Raw genomic sequence first — 18,866 nt, 5'->3', positions numbered from 1 at the left:
CACACTCTTGGCATTCTCTCAACCAGCTTCATGAGGAGGTCACCTGGAATGCATTTCAATTAACAGGTGTGTCTTGTTATTTTGTGGAATTTATTTCCTTTTTAATGCATTTGAACCAGTCAGTTGTGTTGTGACAAGGTAGTGGTGGTATACAGATTATAGCCCTATTTAGTAAAATACCAAGGCCATAATATGGAAAGAACAGCTCAAATAAGCAAAGAGAAACGACAGTCCATCAATACTTTAAGACGATCAGTTAACTTTTAACGTTTCTTGTGTGCAGTCGCAAAACCCATCAAGCGCTATGATGAAATTGGCTCTCATGAGGACTGCCACAGGAAAGGAAGACCCAGAGTTACCTCTGCTGCAGAGGATAAGTTCATTAGAGTTACCAGCCTCAGATTGCAGCCCAAATAAGTGCTTCACAGAGTTCAAATAACAGACACATCTCAACATCAACTGTTCAGAGGAGACTGCGTGAATCAACCCTTCACGGTTGGATTGCGGCAAAGAAACCACTACTAAAGGACACCAATAAGAAAAAGAGACTTACTTGGGCCAAGAAACACGAGCAATAGACCGGAGGAAACTTGTCCTTTGGTCTGATGCGTCCAAATTTGAGATTTTGGGTTCCAACCGCCGTGTCTTTGTGAGACGCAGAGTAGGTGAACGGATGATCTCCGCATGTGTGGTTCACACCGTTAAGCATGGAGGAGGAGGTGTGGGGGTGCTTTGCTGGCGACACTGTCTGTGATTTATTTAGAATTCAAGGCACACTTAACCAGCATGGCTACCAGAGCATTCTGCAGCGATACACCATCCCATCTGGTTTGGGCTTAGTGGGACTATCATTTGTTTTTCAACAGGACAATGACCTAAAACACACCTCCAGGCTGTGTAAGGGCTATTTGACCAAGAATGAGTGATAGAGTGCTGCATCAGATGACCTGGCCTCTACAATCACCCTACCTTAACCAATTGAGATTTTTAGATAGTTGATGTTAAAGCTTAAAAAATTACATATATAAAAATAAACATTCTCAAGAAATCATAGAATAGTTTGACAAACCTGTTTTTGTAAGCTTTCAAATGATATCAAACTCAACCATTTATCTTTTTCAGTGATTAAGACATGGGCGTCTCATGGTAGGGTGGGGTATACAAAATGGGTCAACTTTGAGCACTCATCTCCTGAATGTTTTGTCATTCAGTTCCAAAAAGTCATCTTCTGACCACTTCCACAATGGGCAAAGGTTTCGTTCAAATCAAAAGGGGTGCAGTCAGAAAGTGATTGCAATCATATAGGATGACCCACACCCAATTGAACTAATCAACTTCCTGATTCAACAAATCCAGGGCTTAGTAATTAGTTGATAAGTTGAATCATGTGTTAGTGCTCGTTTAGAAGAAAAATGTGAGCACAAACTTGGGTGCGCAGGAAAAGGTTTGAAAAACACGGCTGTATAGTATAAGCAAGTATTGTATCACCATGTCCTGGAACTTTACACCTCATTAACATTGGCTAGACACTGGATACACTCCATTAGTCGCTGTGGTTTGTTAACCTCTCGTATAAGCGTGTGTACCTTAACAAACGATAGTGTTTGCGCTTTCAAAACATCCCACAGTCCAGAGAACGGTATTGATGACAGGAAACTCAGGGCGCTTAGGGTTTGACTTTGCGTGGGGTGAAAGGCTATTGATTGGGTCTATTTTGAGATCGGCTCAGTCATGCAAACCCGCCTATTCAGGCCATCTCTGCCATGCCTTGGGCAAGCGCCAACCTGTGTCTGATGGGAATGGTCCGTAACATACAACAATCACTACCCAGGTTTTCAAAAACATGCCCAGATGTGTGAATGCACTGCATGCAGACTTTGCACTCTCAAACATTATACAGTATGCAATGATAAAGGCTGGGACAACTGTTTAGAAGGCAACCTTTTTTCCATTTCCTTTCTGTCTGCATCATTGATCTTGATAGGTCCATAGTGAAAACGTATCCAGTATCTCCACCTGTCAAAAGGTAATGTGAGTAAGGAGCTGAGGAAAAGGATGCCTTGTTGGAGTATTGGAAGACAGACCCAGTGCTTATACCATTATTGTTGTATTTGCTGTTTAGAATTTGTCTACATGTCTGTCTGGTCATGATAACGATAAATCAATAGATGTAGGCCTAAATGAAACCATGCACAGTTGTAATTGAAAATGTATAAATCTGGCTTAATTACCATACTTGATCTTTGCAGGCCAATATATAACGTGTTGCTTAGTTGGATAGGTATTTTACACTTTCTTGAGTATGAAGAACCGCCCTTTGATTGTGGTGTTATTATTCACTTCTGGATTGATCCGTTCCCATGGTCTCGTAAGAAGGGGGAAGCCGTTTCAGAAGCTAATCAATAGTACAGATCCCTTTTTACTGTACTTCAATGAGAGTTCTGCAGTTGCTTGAGTAACGTTACCTGCACCTTTTTACAGTACATTAACTTTTTTTATTTATATCCAGACCTTTCGACTGGAGTGTCATTTGACTCAACTATTGAGACCGCTTTTAGCTGCAACATGGGACCTTTTTGAAACTGAATGCGTTTCTATTTCAACAGGATACTACAGTGAATTTATTAAATGGAATGATCTTTTTAAGCATAGAGGTAACTTCCTCAGGGAATCTCTCCTGGTCTCAACTAGACAGGAAATGCCCCTGTAAGCCTGAGCCTGATGGCAGAGAGAGAGAGTTTAACACTCACGGCACAACCACTGGGCAGGCTTAGCAAGGATGTAAGGGATGGAGAACTGGCCTTTATGGGAACAAGGGCCTTGCAAATGGTTTGTAAAGCCAAGAGACTTACAGTTTAACTGCCACATAACTGTTTTAATATTACAAAGGAGCTGCTGATGTTACTCCTGAATGGAGCCCTGTGTTACTCATGCATAATCGAGTCCAAATGCAGTAGAAAGATGTGGTTGTCCACTTGTTTCTGGACCAGTCAGTCAGCATGGACCATATGAGAGCAGTAAACCTATTTACTTTTCCCCCTTCTATTTACAAGAGCACCTGCATATCCAATGACAAGCTTGTCTAAGAATTATATGCGGATAGAGAATTTTAGGTTAGCATAGAACTACAATTTCCAAGACGCATTATCAGGGCCTAAATTCAATTCCCAATATTGGGTTAAAATGAACACCTGTTACAAGCCAAATGCAGGTCGATTTTTGGGTAAGATGTCTATTTCACCAGCCACGTTGGCGGGTGGTCAGGGATCCAAAACGTGAGCATTTCACTTGTATTTGTTAATTACATTTTTTAAAAGTATGAATACATTTTATAGTAAAATAAATACGTCAGTTGCTGTTTTCAAAGTATTTCGCCACTTCGCTTCATAGCTGGTAAATTAATCGCACAAAGTCAAATAACTACGAGTCCTATATAGCCTATTCCACCTTGCGCTGCAACAGTGCCTGCCTGGGGGTGAGAGTGAAATATTCAGACTCAATAGTGCAGTCACAAACATACCTCTAGTCGCGCTACCATGGTAACCTCCCGCCCTTTAAAGGGGCAGGTTAATGTTTTTGTCTCGTCTGTGACGTTTTGGTTAAAAGACTCAGGTTCACCCAATGTTCGCGGGTCTGATGGACACAACGTTATTGAGTTTTTAAAGCAATACAGCCATAACAATTTACCTAAAAATACTTAAATGTTGACATATATCATTTACAAGCAATATAGACAGCATACATGGTTAATATTTGCCGTTTACCTCTGCTAGATCACATTTATCAATAAAAGCTCTGTGTGATTTTTTTCTAAACAAATCAATTGTAATCAAGGCATGGGTGGGATAAATCATGTATCGTTTCCAACTGAACATTGGAATAACACATTTTACATACAGTATTTTATGGAAATGGTAAATGAGCCCCATTAAACACACATCCATCTGTCCCAATCTGGGTTCAACGCCATACAGATGACAAAAACATTGTACACCGAGATGTCCAAGATGTTGAAGAATATCACAAGTGTCCAGCATAGGGTTCTTCTTTTCTAGCTGTAGCCAGTCACCAGCTTGTCTAAATTGTCCACCCCTTCTTTTGTGTCATTGTAATCCATTATGATATCTGTTTTTTTGGATGTTTCTGGCTACAGATTCTCCCATCCCTATACAGCGTACTCATGAGTACCACATTTTTGCCTTTCTTTGGCACGTAGGACACTAGGGACGTGTTCGGCCGTGAACACAAACTTAGAGGAATTGATAGGCCTGTTCCGTGTATTCAACAGCTCTGGCTTGTTTTTTCGTTATGTTCCTTCCATCATCAGCTTCCTCTTGAGGAGCTCCTGTCCCAGCTTGCGCAAAGTAAAAAAGTTATTGCATGTGATATTGTGGCCACAGAGTCCCTGTGTCACGTCCAGGACAACCCGCATCCCTTGGTTCTTCTCAGCGGCTCCTCCATCTGGCTTCCCTGTATAGACTTGCAAATTCCATGCATATGATGAAGCAGCATCACAGGCAGCCCAGATCTTGTTTCCATATTTTGTGGGTTTAGACGGTATGTACTGCCTGAAGGGGCAGCGGCCCCTAAATGGTATAAGCTGCTCTTCAACAGTAACGTTGGGCCCAAGGTTGTAAAACAGGAGAAGGTGGTCCACCCACTGGTCTCACACTGACCTGATTGCAGCTAGCTTGTCTCTCTGCTGCCGAGCTGGTCTGGTGTCTCAGTTATCGAAGCGGATAATCCTGGAAATAAAGCGGAAGTTTTCCAGAGACATTGTTGCACGGAAAGTTCTCTGCCAGTTTCTGCATGCCACAGGGATTCTGTGGATTCCCAGCAAGGACCTGAAAACACCAGCAAGGACAAGAACCCCAAATGAGTTTGGTCCATCTCCTTCCATCTCTCTTCAAAAACATGCCTTGCCTCCAAATTAGTGCAGTCCAGAAGGATTTTCTGGATGGTGTCTGGGATGAACAGTTCAAATGAAGACTTTGTCCTGCACATGAGTAACCGCCATCTGCGTCGGCCCTGGTTGCATCCTTATCACATTGGCAGCCATGCGGGGTGGCTCATTCCTTGGGCAAGAAGACCATTTCAATTTCACAATGTTTTGGGCGTCCATATATTTGTCCTCCTGCAGGCTGCTGATGAGCTAGTTGCTGACGGGCTGGTCCTGGGGCTGGCTGCTGACGGGCTGGTCCTGGGGCTGGCTGGTCCTGGGGCTGGCTGCTGACGGGCTGGTCCTGGGGCTGGCTGCTGACGGGCTGGTCCTGGGGCTGGCTGCTGACGGGCTGGTCCTGGGGCTGGCTGCTGACGGGCTGGTCCTGGGGCTGGCTGCTGACGGGCTGGTCCTGGGGCTGGCTGCTGACGGGCTGGTCCTGGGGCTGGCTGCTGACGGGCTGGTCCTGGGGCTGGCTGAGGGTCAATGTCATTCTCTTCTTCCAACTCACTGTCAGACTCTGAATTGACAGAGACATGATCTTCATATTTGGAAAACTCTTTCCACACTAGCTTCTCTCTCTGCAAAAATGATTTCTAAGGCCCTCTGAGCAGAGATTATTTTTGCCATACTGATTGATTGTGGTAAAGAGCCACACATGCAAAACTATTTATTTGTTGTGTCCCTCCCCCAATTTGCACCTGGCTGGGGTAGAGTGTGGGAAAATGTATTGTAATAACATTGTGCAGGTTCCCGCTAGACATTGTGTAGTTTCACACACTACAAAGGGTAAAGAGTGCGAGAAAAGCGTGAGAGGGCAGGGAAACGGACAACACCAAGAACCTATGTTGAAACAGCAGGCCCAGGGAGGAGGAAGTCATAGTGAAGGCACACAGCAAACCTTTTTTGTTTAATTTTTACTTGTTTTCACCTACACACACACTTTTCCAAACTTTTATTACTCTCGGGTCCAGTGGAACCGAACACCACGTATGTAATATAAATGTGTAGTGGGTGCACAGAGAGCACCTAATCAAATGTGTTCTTTTACATGTTCTTCACAGAAAATGAGCCAAGGCTAATGAGTCTCGGGTTGAAAAAATAATTAATTGTATCTTTTTTCTTTTAGTAAATATTGAAAATGGCTCCCACAGACCTGAACACCACACAAGGGTTAAACAATATACCACATTACTTCTACTAGTAATACATTTATTGTTTTAGAAACATTACAAGCATGCTCAACTGTTTTCTTGTGTGATTTTGTTTGTGAAACGTTATCGGGAGAAAAAATCTCAGTGGCTGGTCAATTTTTTGAATCTACCTGCCACAGTGGCTGGTGGACCAAAAAGTACATTTTATGACCTGGGCATTATAGAGGGGAAAATAATAGTGATGTAAAAAACAAATCCCTTCTTCTGGCCTGTGATTCCACACATGTACAGTTGTGGGATCTTAATTTGATCACTCTGTTGTCGCGGAGAATTGTCTTGCACCGCAGGAATTACATAAATTCACCGAACCTGCACTAAGACACAGCATTGTACTCTTTATGAAGCCTAATTTTGGCCAGCTAATAGCCTAACCACAGATGAAGCATAATTTCAAAGTCTGGATTAAACGTTCTGTCGCTGCAGGATTCTTTTGTTGTGACAATACTGGTCAAATTAAGATTTTACTTCTGTAAGTTCAATACAATCCTCAAGCAGGACTGCAGTTATGTCAGGGGAGTTTCTGCAGTGCCCTTGAGGTTTAAGATTAACTTCTATTCATGGAATCATGGACATGAAGAAAGCAGAACAAATTTGATTTAATTAAATCGGAACATCATTGACTATACTACTGTATTCCTTCTAATCTATAATGTCCCAGAGGACAGCTGTAGAGAAACGTTACACCTTTTGGACATGGAATTGTAGTGTTTGAAGCATTTGACAGAATAAAAGCCCTCCCATGAGTCTTATTTGACACTCTAGTTCATCACTCTCTCATTCTCAACAGCATGACCAGTCACATGTTCAAGTCGTCTCTCTGTGTGCTCGCTTTAGAACCCCAGGATAATGGCATCATTAGACCAAGCCAATGAGTCTCTGTGGAGTCATGTACTGTTCTCTGCATGGTGACTGTAATATGGGCACGCAGCTAGTGAGAAACACTATAGCAGATATGTTTTTTTTTTTATCTACTAGATTGAGCTACTTTGATAGTAAATGTCACTCCCAAGAAATGGCAGTGATGTTTTACTTAAAGTTTCAGGAGGACAATATAATGCATTTAGTTGGCATTAACCTCTATCTTGCATTTCATTTTCAGTGGTTTAAACTTTTCCAAGCCTCAACATACTTCAACGAGTTCATTGTGATTTTTGTGTGTCTTGTCCACAGGCGGCGCAGCAGCAGACTGCCAGCAAGCGTCCCAGCAACAGCACCCCTCCACCCACTCAGCTCAACAAGATCAAGTACTCTAGCGGTCCCCAGATCGTCAAGAAGGAGCGTCGCCAGAGTTCGTCACGATTCAACCTCGCCAAGAACCGCGAGCTGCAGAAACTTCCTGCCCTCAAAGGTATCACCAACTAACCCACCAGCTTCTCTGGCTGCATCCTGATTCTCCACCTTTCTCCTCAATTGTGCTGTTCCCTTCACAGATTTAAAAGCGTTGGCTTGGTCTAAACATTGTCTGGAGGAGGTTTCCACCATTTCTAAATTCATGATGGGAAGTGTACAAGTGCAAGCTTGGGGACACAATGTCCTATTCATAGACACCCACATATCCTACATCCTCTCCCCTCACTCCATCCAGAACTTATTGTTCCACCTGTGGTGGCTTTGATGATCAGGGAGGTACACATAAGCAATGTTGATAATTTAGCATCTCTATGAATACCTACTGGCAATAGCTTTTATCTGCATGTTTTTGTCAGATCCCTACCACTTGCATCAGTCATGGAATATGATGTACATGGATGTAGGCCCTTTCATACCAGTACTTCAAAAGGCAGGACTGTATGTCTTCCCTCGAGTTAATCACACGGATAGTGCCTTCAGAAAGTATTCACATCCCTTAACTTTGGACACATTTTGTTGTGTTACAGCCTGAATTTAAAATTGATTAAATGGAGTTTTTTTTGTCACTGTCCTACACACAATACCCCATAATGTAATTATATTTTGAGATTTTTTTAAAATAAATTAATAAAAAATGTAAAGCTGAAATGTCTTGAGTCGATAAGTATTCAACACCTTTCTTATGGCAAGCCTAAATAAGTTAAGGAGTAAAATAATACCCCACACATACAATTATCTGTAAGGTTTCTCAGTCGAGCAGATACAACCACAAAGACCAGGGAGGTTATCCAATTCCTCTCAAAGGGTACATATTGGTAAAAGGGGGAGAAAAAAGAAGCAGCAGACATTGAATTTTACACTTTGGGTGGTGTGTCAATGCACCAAGTCACTGCAAAGATACAGGCGTCCTTCCTAACTCAGTTGCTGGAGAGGAAGGAAACTGCTCAGGGATTTCACCTTGAGGCCAATAGTTACTTTAAAAATTTTACAAAGTTTATTAGCTGTGATAAGAGAACTAAGGATGGATCAACAACATTGTAGTTACTCAACAATACTAACCTAATTAACAGAGGGAGAAGAAGGAAGCCTGTACAGAATAAAAATACATTCTAAAATGTGCATCCTGTTTCCAATAAGGCACTAAAGTAAAACTGCAAAAAAAATTGGCAAAAAATGTTACTTTATGTCCTGAATAGAAAGCATAATGTTTGTGGCAAATACAACCTCACTGAATACCACTCTACATATTTTCAAGCATGGTGGTGGCTGCATCATGTTATGGGTATGCTTGTCATTGGCAAGGACTAGGGTGTTTTTAGGATAAAACTTTTTTTATTAGAGCTAAGCACTAGAGGAAAACATGGCTCTGTCTGCTTTCCAACAGACGCTGAGAGACACATTCACCTTTCAGTAGGCCAAATATACACTGGAGTTGCTTACCAAGAAAACAATTAATGTTTCTTAGTGGCCTAGTTACAGATTTGACTTAAATCTGGTTGAAAATCTATGGCAAAATCGATGGCTGTATTGCAATGATCAACAACCAACTTTCCAGAGTTTGAAATAATGTACAATCCAAGTGTGGAGAGCTCTTAGAGACTTACTCAGAAAGACTTGCAGCTGTAATCGCTGCCAAAGGTAATTCTAACATGTATTGACTCGGGTATGAAGACTCATGTAAATAAGAGATTTCTGTATTTTCATTTTCAATAAATTCACAAATATTTCTAAAAACATGTTTTCACTTGTCATTATGGGGTATTGTGTGTAGATGGGTGAGATTAATTTTTTTTTTTTTATCCGTTTTGAATTCTGTCTGTAACACAACAAAATGTGGAATACGTCAAGGTGTATGAATACTTTCTGAAGGCACTGTACGTCAGCCTATTTTCACCAGAATGTTCATGAAATGCTAGGTTATTGTGTAAGAAGTTGGTTATTATTGGAAAACAATGGGATTTGAGAGTCAGAAATGCCTTTTCAACTTGTATAACTCATAAGGTATGGTATTGATTAAATGAAGATGGATGCCTTATTGCCTTTATGTTAAGCTTGGTTACTTATTACAGGCAAAGTCCAAGGTGCTGGCACATAAGCTACTGTAAAACCCAGGTTCTCAATGACCACATCCATTTTGCTCTCTTTCGCTCTCCCTCCTGTTGTGGCTCTGGGCTCTCCTCTCATTGAGAGTCTCCCCTTGTCTGGCCAGACAGAGGCACAGCAGAGGTACCACATGACACATTGCCGGCATTAATTGGATAGGATCGGGGCGATGCCAGTATCGCGATACTCGTTAGTACCGTGGCAAGGAAACAAAACACGAAGGAGATTTCGCTTCTTTAGGAAGACAGCCCTAATGTTGGAAACAAACATCATTATGCTGCCATCCATAGTCACATTTATTTATTTCCCAAGATATAGCATAGTACATACTTTTTTTTGTTTTACATACAGCAGGGTTTTAAAGGACCAAAAAGTTGTCTGCTTCGTGTATTCATTTTTTGCCATCGAAAAATATTGCAATACAGGTTGTGGATCAGCAGTGAAAGTGTCTGTCTGCACTAAGTAGGACAGTGAAACCTCGCCATAACACACCATGCAGACTAGGGTTTAATATTTTCCCGGTATTTTACAAATGTTCCATCTTGAGAATAAATCACTTTTCTCCTGGGTAAGCTGGTGTTTCTCGCATTATAAAGCATATACAGTGGCTTGCGAAAGTATTCACCCCCTTGGCATTTTTCCTATTTTGTTGCCTTACAACCTGTAATTAAAATAGATTTTTGGGGGTTTGTATCATTTGATTTACACAACATGCCTACCACTTTGAAGATGCAAAATATCTTTTGGGGTGAAACAAATCAGAAATAAGACAAAAAAACAGGAAACTTGAGCGTGCATAACTATTCACCCCCCCCCCCCCCCCCCCCCCCCCCGAAGTCAATACTTTGTAGAGCCACCTTTTGCAGAAATTACAGCTGCAAGTCTCTTGGGGTATGTCTCTATAAGCTTGGCACATCTGGCCACTGGGATTTTTGCCCATTCTTCAAGGCAAAACTGCTCCAGCTCCTTCAAGTTGGATGGGTTCCGCTGGTGTACAGCAATTTTTAAGTCATACCACAGATTCTCAATTGGATTGAGGTCTGGGATTTGACTAGGCCATTCCAAGACGTTTACATGTTTCCCCTTAAACCACTCAAGTGTTGCTTTAGCAGTATGCTTAGGGTCATTTTCCTGCTGGCAGGTGAACCTCCGTCCCTGTCTCATATCTCTTGATTGCACTCCACACTGCCCTTTCACACCTGGACAAAAGGAACACCTATGTGAGAATGCTATTCATTGACTACAGCTTAGCGTTCAACACCCTCAAAGCTCATCAATAAGCGAAGGACCCTGGGACTAAACACCTCCCTCTGCAACTGGATCCTGGATTTCCTGATGGGCCGCCACCAGGTGGTAAGGGTAGGTAACAACACATGCGCTACGCTGATCCTCAACACGGAGGCCCCTCCGGTGCGTGCTCAGTCCCCTCCTGTACTCCCTGTTTACTCATGACTGCATGGCCAGGCACGACTCCAACACCATCATTAAGTTAGCCGTTGACAACAGTGGTAGACCTGGTCACCGACAACGAGACAGCCTATAGGGAGGAGGTCAGAGACCTTGCTGTGTAGTGCCAGGACAACAACCTCTCCCTCAACGTGATCAAGACAAAGGAGATGATTGTGGACTACAGGAAAAGGAAGACTGAGCACGCCCCCATTCTCATCGATGGGGCTGTAGTGGAACAGGTTGAGAGCTTCAAGTTCCTTGGTGTCCACATCACCAACAAACTAACATGGTCCAAGCACACCAAGACAGCTGTGAAGAGGACACAAAAAAACCTATTCCCCCGCAGGAAACTGAAAAGATTTGGCATGGGTCCTGAGATCCTCAAAAGGTTCAACAGATGCACCATCGAGAGCATGCTGACTGGTTGCATCACTGCCTGGTATGGCAACTGCTCAGCCAATCCAACCGCAAGGCACTACAGAGGGTAGTGCGTACGGCCCAGTACATCACTGGGGCCAAGCTTCCTGCCATCCAGGACCTCTATACCAGGCGGTGTCAGAGGAAGGCCTAAAAATTGTCAAAGACTCCAGCCACCCAAGTCATAGACTGTTCTCTCTAGTCTAGGCCCAAGAGGCTTCTAAACAGCTTCTACCCCCCAAACCATAAGACTCCTGAACATCTAATCAAATGGCTACCCAGACTATTTGAATTCCCCCCCCCCCCCCCTTTACGCTGCTGCTACTCTCTATTTTTTGCACGGTCATTTTAATAACTACCTACATATGTACTTATTAGCTCAATTACCTTGACTAATCGGTGCACCTGCACATTGACTCTGTACCAGTACCCCATGTATATATCCTCTCTATTGTTATTTTACTGCTGCTCTTTAATATCCTCTCTCTTGTTATTTTACTGCTGCTCTTTATTTTTAAATTTTTTTCTTCTAACTATGATAAAGCAGAAGAGAACATGCAATTCTGGTGCAGCACATGCATCTTACTAAGTTACAAGTATAGGCGAGCGAATTAGATTAACATTTTTAAATATAATAGCGCATATTTGTATAATTTAGTAGGCTGACGCATATATACCTTTCATAATAGTTCCCCTAATGTTATTAGCCTACCGCCTCTTTCTTTATTGTTGCTTCTTTCCTTCCTCGCTTTCCACAGTTAAATGAAATATTTTTCGTTGTCCTTATCTTCATCATTCTAATGACATCCTTGAATAATATAGGACTAGAATTAGATGCAGAAAGCTTTCACTTCTCTTCACGAAGATTGAATGGTTATTGGTCTGAATAAATAACTGCTATAGCCTACCGACATCGTGCGTTCGCTCTTCTTTCAAATTACCTGAGTTCTATTGGCTGCTGTATTTAACATTCCGCAATAAAGAGCTTGCGTCCCTCTTCGAATAGTCTATTGGTGTAAGAAATGCTAAAAAATTATGTCCAGCAAGATATTTCCTGCATGGGACTCCAAGAGCTTAGGAGCGTTTTTTTTTTTAAGGAGAGGCCAGCGGAGCACAGGTGCTTGCATATTGCGCAAGAGACAGAGGCTATAAGTTAGATGCTTATTATGAATAAACCATCATTAATTAGCTAATACTGCATTGAATCTATTACCTGAAAGGTAGACAAGGACATACAGTACCAGTAAAAAGTTTGGACACACCTACTCATTCAGATGACCTGGCCTCAACCCAATTGAGATGGTTTGGGATGAGTTGGATCGCAGAGTGATGGAAAAGCAGCCAACAAGTACTCTGCATATGTGGGAACTCCTTCAAGACTCTTGTAAAAGCATTCCAGGTGAAGCTGGTTGAGAGAATGCCAAGAGTGTGCAAAGCTGTCAAGGCAAAGGGTGGTTACTTAGAAGAATCTAAAACATATCAAATATATTTTCAGATGTTTAACACTTTTTTTTGGTTACTACATGATTCCATGTGTTATTTTATAGTGTTATTTTATAGTGTATCTTCACTATTATTCTACAATGTTCAAAATAGTACAAATAAAGAGAAACCCTTGAATGTGTGGGTATGTCCAAACTTTTGACTGGTACTGTATATATTCGGGCTATATATCAATCTAGAACAGGATTATCTGTTTTGGATGCGATTTGAATGGAGTTGATGGGGAGCGAGAGAAACTGCGAGAGAGCGCTCTGCAGCTGGAATGAAAAAATGTGACCCCCGAAAGCCAGATGGGGATGGGTAAATTAGAACAGCATTCGGTCTTTGTTACTGTAGCATAGGCTATGTTGCAGCAAATGTAGGTCTGTCTGTCACGAAAGAAGTTACCACGATGAGATGATAGGTCTACATGCATTGTGAACTGTGCTCCATACTGAGATGGGCTGTCTGTCTTGACGCTGAGCTTTGAATCGTCATGCAAAGGCCGTAGAGAAGGCAGATTTGGACATCGCATATAATTTAACAGTTCCATTTCACGCCATGCTGTTAATATAAATAATTTATTATAATTTACAGTTTTTTCGCAGTTATTTATCCCGGGAAAAGGGAGTGGGTAACCGGGTTTCCCGCCATTCAACCCTAATGCAGGCAGACTAGGCAGAGCCGCTTCTCTCTCTCACATTCACTCTACAACTTAGTATTTTTGACAAATACCTGAAGATGTACATATTTTGTTGAATTATGATTTTAGTTCAAGATAAATGCCACCGCAATTGAATTTGATATGAAAATGATTTGTTAACCAGCAAATAGAATAAGTGCATAGGCTATAGTAAAAGCCCACGGTGTCTCTTTTTAGAAAACAAAAACAAATACTAAAATGTGTAAGTGTGGTTTGTAGTAGATCAGGGATGGGAAACTTTGGAGTTGGGGCCACAAAAAATCTGTACTCATCATGAGGGGCCACATTTCCTCTAATTTGACCTTGATTACTACAAGATTAGATTGGTAAATTAGCTGGCTGCTAGACTAATTTACCAATCTAAAAAATGTTAGCAGACAGGCTAATGGAGTGTCGATCAGTGACTGCAAAACCACATTTTGAAATTGCACCTTGTGTATTCTACCTCGCAATAGTTAAACTGAGAAAAAATGTCAATTTTTTAAAAATAAATGTATTTTTTTTATTATTCTGTTTTAACCCTGTAGTAGATGCTTGTTTCTCAGTCTAAGATTTGTTGTTTGGATGTGGCTGCAGACATTTCCCTGTTCCATACACAATGTGCAGTCAACATCGGTCACACGCTTCTGCCTCGGGCTTGTGATGAATTCACTTATAGCTGTAGTCAAAGAAATGGTGATAATGCATGTACAGTAGAGACTTTATTGCTGTAGCGTCATGTGTCGCTTTAGCCCTTCATAAGCGCTATTGATTTTCTTTATTGATCACAAACATCTGCGTTACACTGCAGTGTTATGACAGTAATCTCACAGAGAAAGGTCAGTGTTTGTTTGCTGTTCCTCGCCAGGGCGATTCAGCCATGGGTTTTGCATTAGGACTATTTTTCCCAACAGACAGTGATTATTGTCCAGTGGCTCTGCGCTGCTGTGTGTGTCTGTCTAGTGCCTGAGGCTGTGTTACACATGTCCCTACAGACACTCCCTCTCCCTCTCTATTCCCCTTGGCTCGTGATCAGCACATTCTGTTGAACGTCTTGGGTATGTGACCCGTCGACCTCGGCAGCAGCTCGGTTTATCTGGGAATGTTAAAATTCGGATATTCTGGGAATTGGGATTAACCCTATTGGATGAACTGTGTGCTGCCAAGTGTTGAAGTGCTATAGGATAACACAGATTATAATTGTATGTTTAATTATATGTTTTAGTGAAGAGTAGATCGCAGCTTCCCATGGCATGCATATTAAAGTCTACAGTTGTATTTCAAAGATCACAGAGGATTTGAAGCTTGGACGCAAATGCATGCAGAGAATAAATGATAGGTCCTATTGGTTGTTTTAGCTAGCCACTTGGAGTGCATTATGCGTTTCAGAGAATTCTGTGAAAGAATAGGGAGTGAACTAGTGTTACTTATGATACAATAACTGATCCATACTGCTGATCTCACCGAGCACCTGAGATCTCAGCCCATATAGGCCAGAGGTTACATTACGTTACGTTACGCTACATTCCTCCCCAGAGCCCGTGCGCGCGTGTGTATTTTGTGTTAGAGCTGGGCGATATGGGAAAAATCCATATTGTGATAAATTGACAATGTTTTTGCTATATGGACAATAAATACAACGCAAAAATAGTATGCAATTTCATCTAACATATCCAGGGAATGCATGATTTGATATTTTGATGTGCAACCTGTCAAAATAGGATCCAGAATGATCATATTTATTTTTGGCTCTTTGGAGAATTTGACGACATCTTTGTGTATATTGGGCTATAGGCTATATTTTTCACCACCTGAGGAAATGGGAACTCAAAACATTTAGCTAGGTTGCTAAAGCTGGAACAAAGTTTATTTACTCTTTAATTGATTGATTTATTTTCTAGAAAAGTGAGGTGATCAAAAAAATTGACAAATAAATCCCCCCCTAAAACAAAATGGACTCCAAATTGATACCAAGTGAGAGAGTTTTTCATAAATAGTGAAGAAGGAATCAATAAGTACTTTACCACATTGTAATACGCACCTGTGCAAGCTCTGGGTCTAATGTGTGCTTCAAGAGTTATATTAATCCAAGTGAAAACCTACGCTAGGAAATCCTTCCTGTGTTATTTGGAAGAAGAATGTGGATAATGTTAATTATTATAATCATAGGCACTATCTTGTCAGGTTTTTTTTCTGAACTTTTTACTGATAACCAAACAAATAGCAGCATTATTAACAAATTTACTAAATGTATAATCAGTTAATTACTTAAATGTATTGCCTAACTAAGCGTTAACAAAATATTAGCTAATATGAAAAGGCCTATCATAGACCACACTTGATAGGCTACTGTATATAATCATTCAAGTTAGGTTTGTCAAGTGAATGCAGCACTGGAAAAAGTGCAATCCAATCCCTATCATCTACAGGGTAAAACTTCATTTGTGATGTGTGTGTGTGTGTGTATATATAGGGCAATAAAGTAGAATATTTGTTTTTCTAATTCAATAATTATTGACAAGAAATAATTGTAATCAAATGAAATGTTTATGTATAATGTGTTCATTACCTGACTGTATCCAATAGCCTATAGCAGGGTTTCCATGTTTGGCCCCCCCAAGCGTTCCTGATCCGTCAAAAGTCTACTTATTTAAACATTTTAAAACGGTAAAAAACACCAGGAAATCAGCTCCAAGTGATTTTAATTCCAGAAATCTGTTGAAGTATTCCTACGCATAATAGAAAGACGTGTGATTGTATACAAATGTAAGCAAGGATTTAAATTATTATGTTTTAGTCAAACGTTATATCTGTTTGGGCTTCTTGTTTTCAATTTGCAGTCTACAAATTATTTATAATTATTTTGTGGCACCCCGACCATTCTCTCAAGACAAAATCATCCCGCGGCTGAATCTAGTTGATCATCCCTGGCCTATAGGCTATAGCAAAATATTCATACAAATATAAATAGGCCTATCATAGACGAGGCCTTTAATTTGAAGAAAGAGGGACAATCATTCATGTTAGGCCTGTCAAATGATTGTAGCTTTGAAAAAAGTACATTTCAATCCGGCCATAGATTATATTTTATCGTATAATCTACAGAATATGATGCTGCAACCACCATGCTTCACAATAGGGATGGTGCCATGTTTCCTCCAGACGTGACGCTTGGCATTCAGGCCAAAGAGTACACTCTTGGTTTCATCAGACCAGAGAATCTTGTTTCTCATGGTCTGAGAGTCTTTAGGTTCCTTTTGGCAAACTCCAAGCGGTCTGTCATGTACCTTTTTTACTGAAGATTTGCTTCCGTCTGACCACTCTACCATAAAGGCCTGATTGGTGGAGTGCTGCAGAGATGGTTGCCCTTCGGGACGGTTCTCCCATTGCCACAGAGGAACTCTGTACCTCTGTCAGAGTGACCATCAGTTTCTCCCTGACCAAGGCCGTCCTCCACTGATTGCTCAGTTTGGCTGGGCGGCCAGCTCTAGGAAGAGTCTTGGTGTTTCCAAACTTCTTCCATTTAAGAATGATGGAGGCCACTGTGTTCTTGGGGACCTTCAATGCTGCCGAAATGTTTTGGTACCCTTCCCCAGATCCGTGCCTCGGCACAATCTTGTCTCTGAGCTCTACGGACAATTCCTTCGACCTCATGGCTTGTTTTTTGCTCTGACATGCACTGTCAACTGTGGGACCTTATATAGACAGGTGTATGTCTTTCCAAATCATGTCCAACCAATTGAATTTACCAGAGGTGGACTCCTATCAAGTTGTAGAAACATCTCAAGGATGAACAATGGAAACAGGATGCACCTGAGCTCAATTTCGAGTCTCGTAGCAAAGTGTCTGAATACTTATGTAAATAAGGTATTTCTGTTATTGTTTTTTTATACAGTTGCGAACATTTCTAAAAGTTGTTTTCCCTTTGTCATTATGGGGATTTGTGTGTAGATTGAGGTAAAAAAAAACATCAATTTTAGAATAAGGCTATAACGTAACAAAATGAGGAAAAAGTAAATGTGTCTGAATTAATTTGCTAAATTGTAATTACTTCGCTACTATGGCCTTACCTCCTTACTCCATTTGCACACACACACTGTTATAGATTTTTCTATTGTGTTATTGACTGTACTTTTGTTTATCCCATGTGTAACTCTGTTGTTTTTTGTCGCACTGCTTTGCTTTATCTTGGCCAGGTCGCAGTTGTAAATGAGAACTTGTTCTCAACTGGCCAGCTGGTTAAATAAAGGTGAAATAATTTTTTTTTTTATTAAAACTTTCCGAATGCACGGTATCTCCCCGGAGAAAGTATCAAGAGCTAGCGAAATGGCGCCCCTCTGTCTCTCTACTTTTTGGCCATCTATCTGATGCTGCCTAGTCTAAACGAGTTTGACATTTGTTGCAGCCTGTAGCATTTAAGGTAAGTGAAGCCAGCGAACATCTGGCCTCCTTTGTCAAAACATGTATAGGCAATTATTTTTATCTGCTTTGAGCTAAACTGAGCGAGCTCAGCTGTGAAGGGTCCTGGCGCACCAAAAGAAAGTGTCAAAGGAAGTCAGCTTGGATTTGGCGTCACTCCTTTCAAATCCCATTGACAGCATTAGTCACTTGACAGAAAAACTTGAGTTGTTGCATCTTGTTGTGTTGTCCTCCAGTGGCTAGTTAACCAGGTAGCTAAAAATTGGCCGTTAGGGATTTACTTAATTTTCCAAACTGGCCAATGATTATAACGGCAATTCTGATCCAACCATTTAATTCATACGTTGTTGTTCCCCTGGCCTTTAGAGGATGGAAGTTCCATATGTAGGTTGATGTAGAAGGCTAATGTTAACTAGCTAATGTTACCCATGAACGGAAGTTAGTCTAGCGAGCAAGCATTTTAGCCAGGTAGACATCAGACATCAAACATTTTTAAGTGTGTATGGTATGACAGTGATAGACCGTGTCATCAACATGAAAGAGAGGAGGATGGCGTTGACGTTTCTCTACAAGTAGGGTGAATCAACATGTTTTTCTACTTAAAATCAAATCACATTTTATTTGTCACGTGCTGAATACAACAAGTGTAGACCTTACCGTGAAATGCTTACTTACAAGCCCTTAACCAACAATGCAGTTCAAGAAATAGTTAAGAAAATATTTACTAAATAAATTAAAGTAAAAAATGTAATAGAAAAACACTAACAATAACGAGGCTATATTCAAGGGGTACCGGTACCAAGTCAATGTG

General features: G+C 41.1%; 1 protein-coding gene across 1 annotated transcript in view; it reads left to right on the top strand.

Annotated features, from left to right (window-relative positions):
- LOC115153103 (serine/threonine-protein phosphatase 2A 56 kDa regulatory subunit delta isoform) overlaps window positions 1-18,866 on the top strand; it is a 49,490-nt gene that overhangs the window by 11,553 nt on the left and 19,071 nt on the right. Inside the window, exon 3 of the mRNA XM_029698166.1 lies at window positions 7,324-7,501. Within this exon, the coding sequence (XP_029554026.1) occupies window positions 7,324-7,501 (178 nt within the window). The remainder of the gene's footprint in view (window positions 1-7,323; window positions 7,502-18,866) is intronic.

The sequence above is a fragment of the Salmo trutta genome, chromosome 18 (genome assembly GCF_901001165.1).
Source record: "Salmo trutta chromosome 18, fSalTru1.1, whole genome shotgun sequence".
Lineage (NCBI taxonomy): Eukaryota > Metazoa > Chordata > Actinopteri > Salmoniformes > Salmonidae > Salmo > Salmo trutta.
This window is presented reverse-complemented; position numbering and strand designations above follow the sequence as displayed.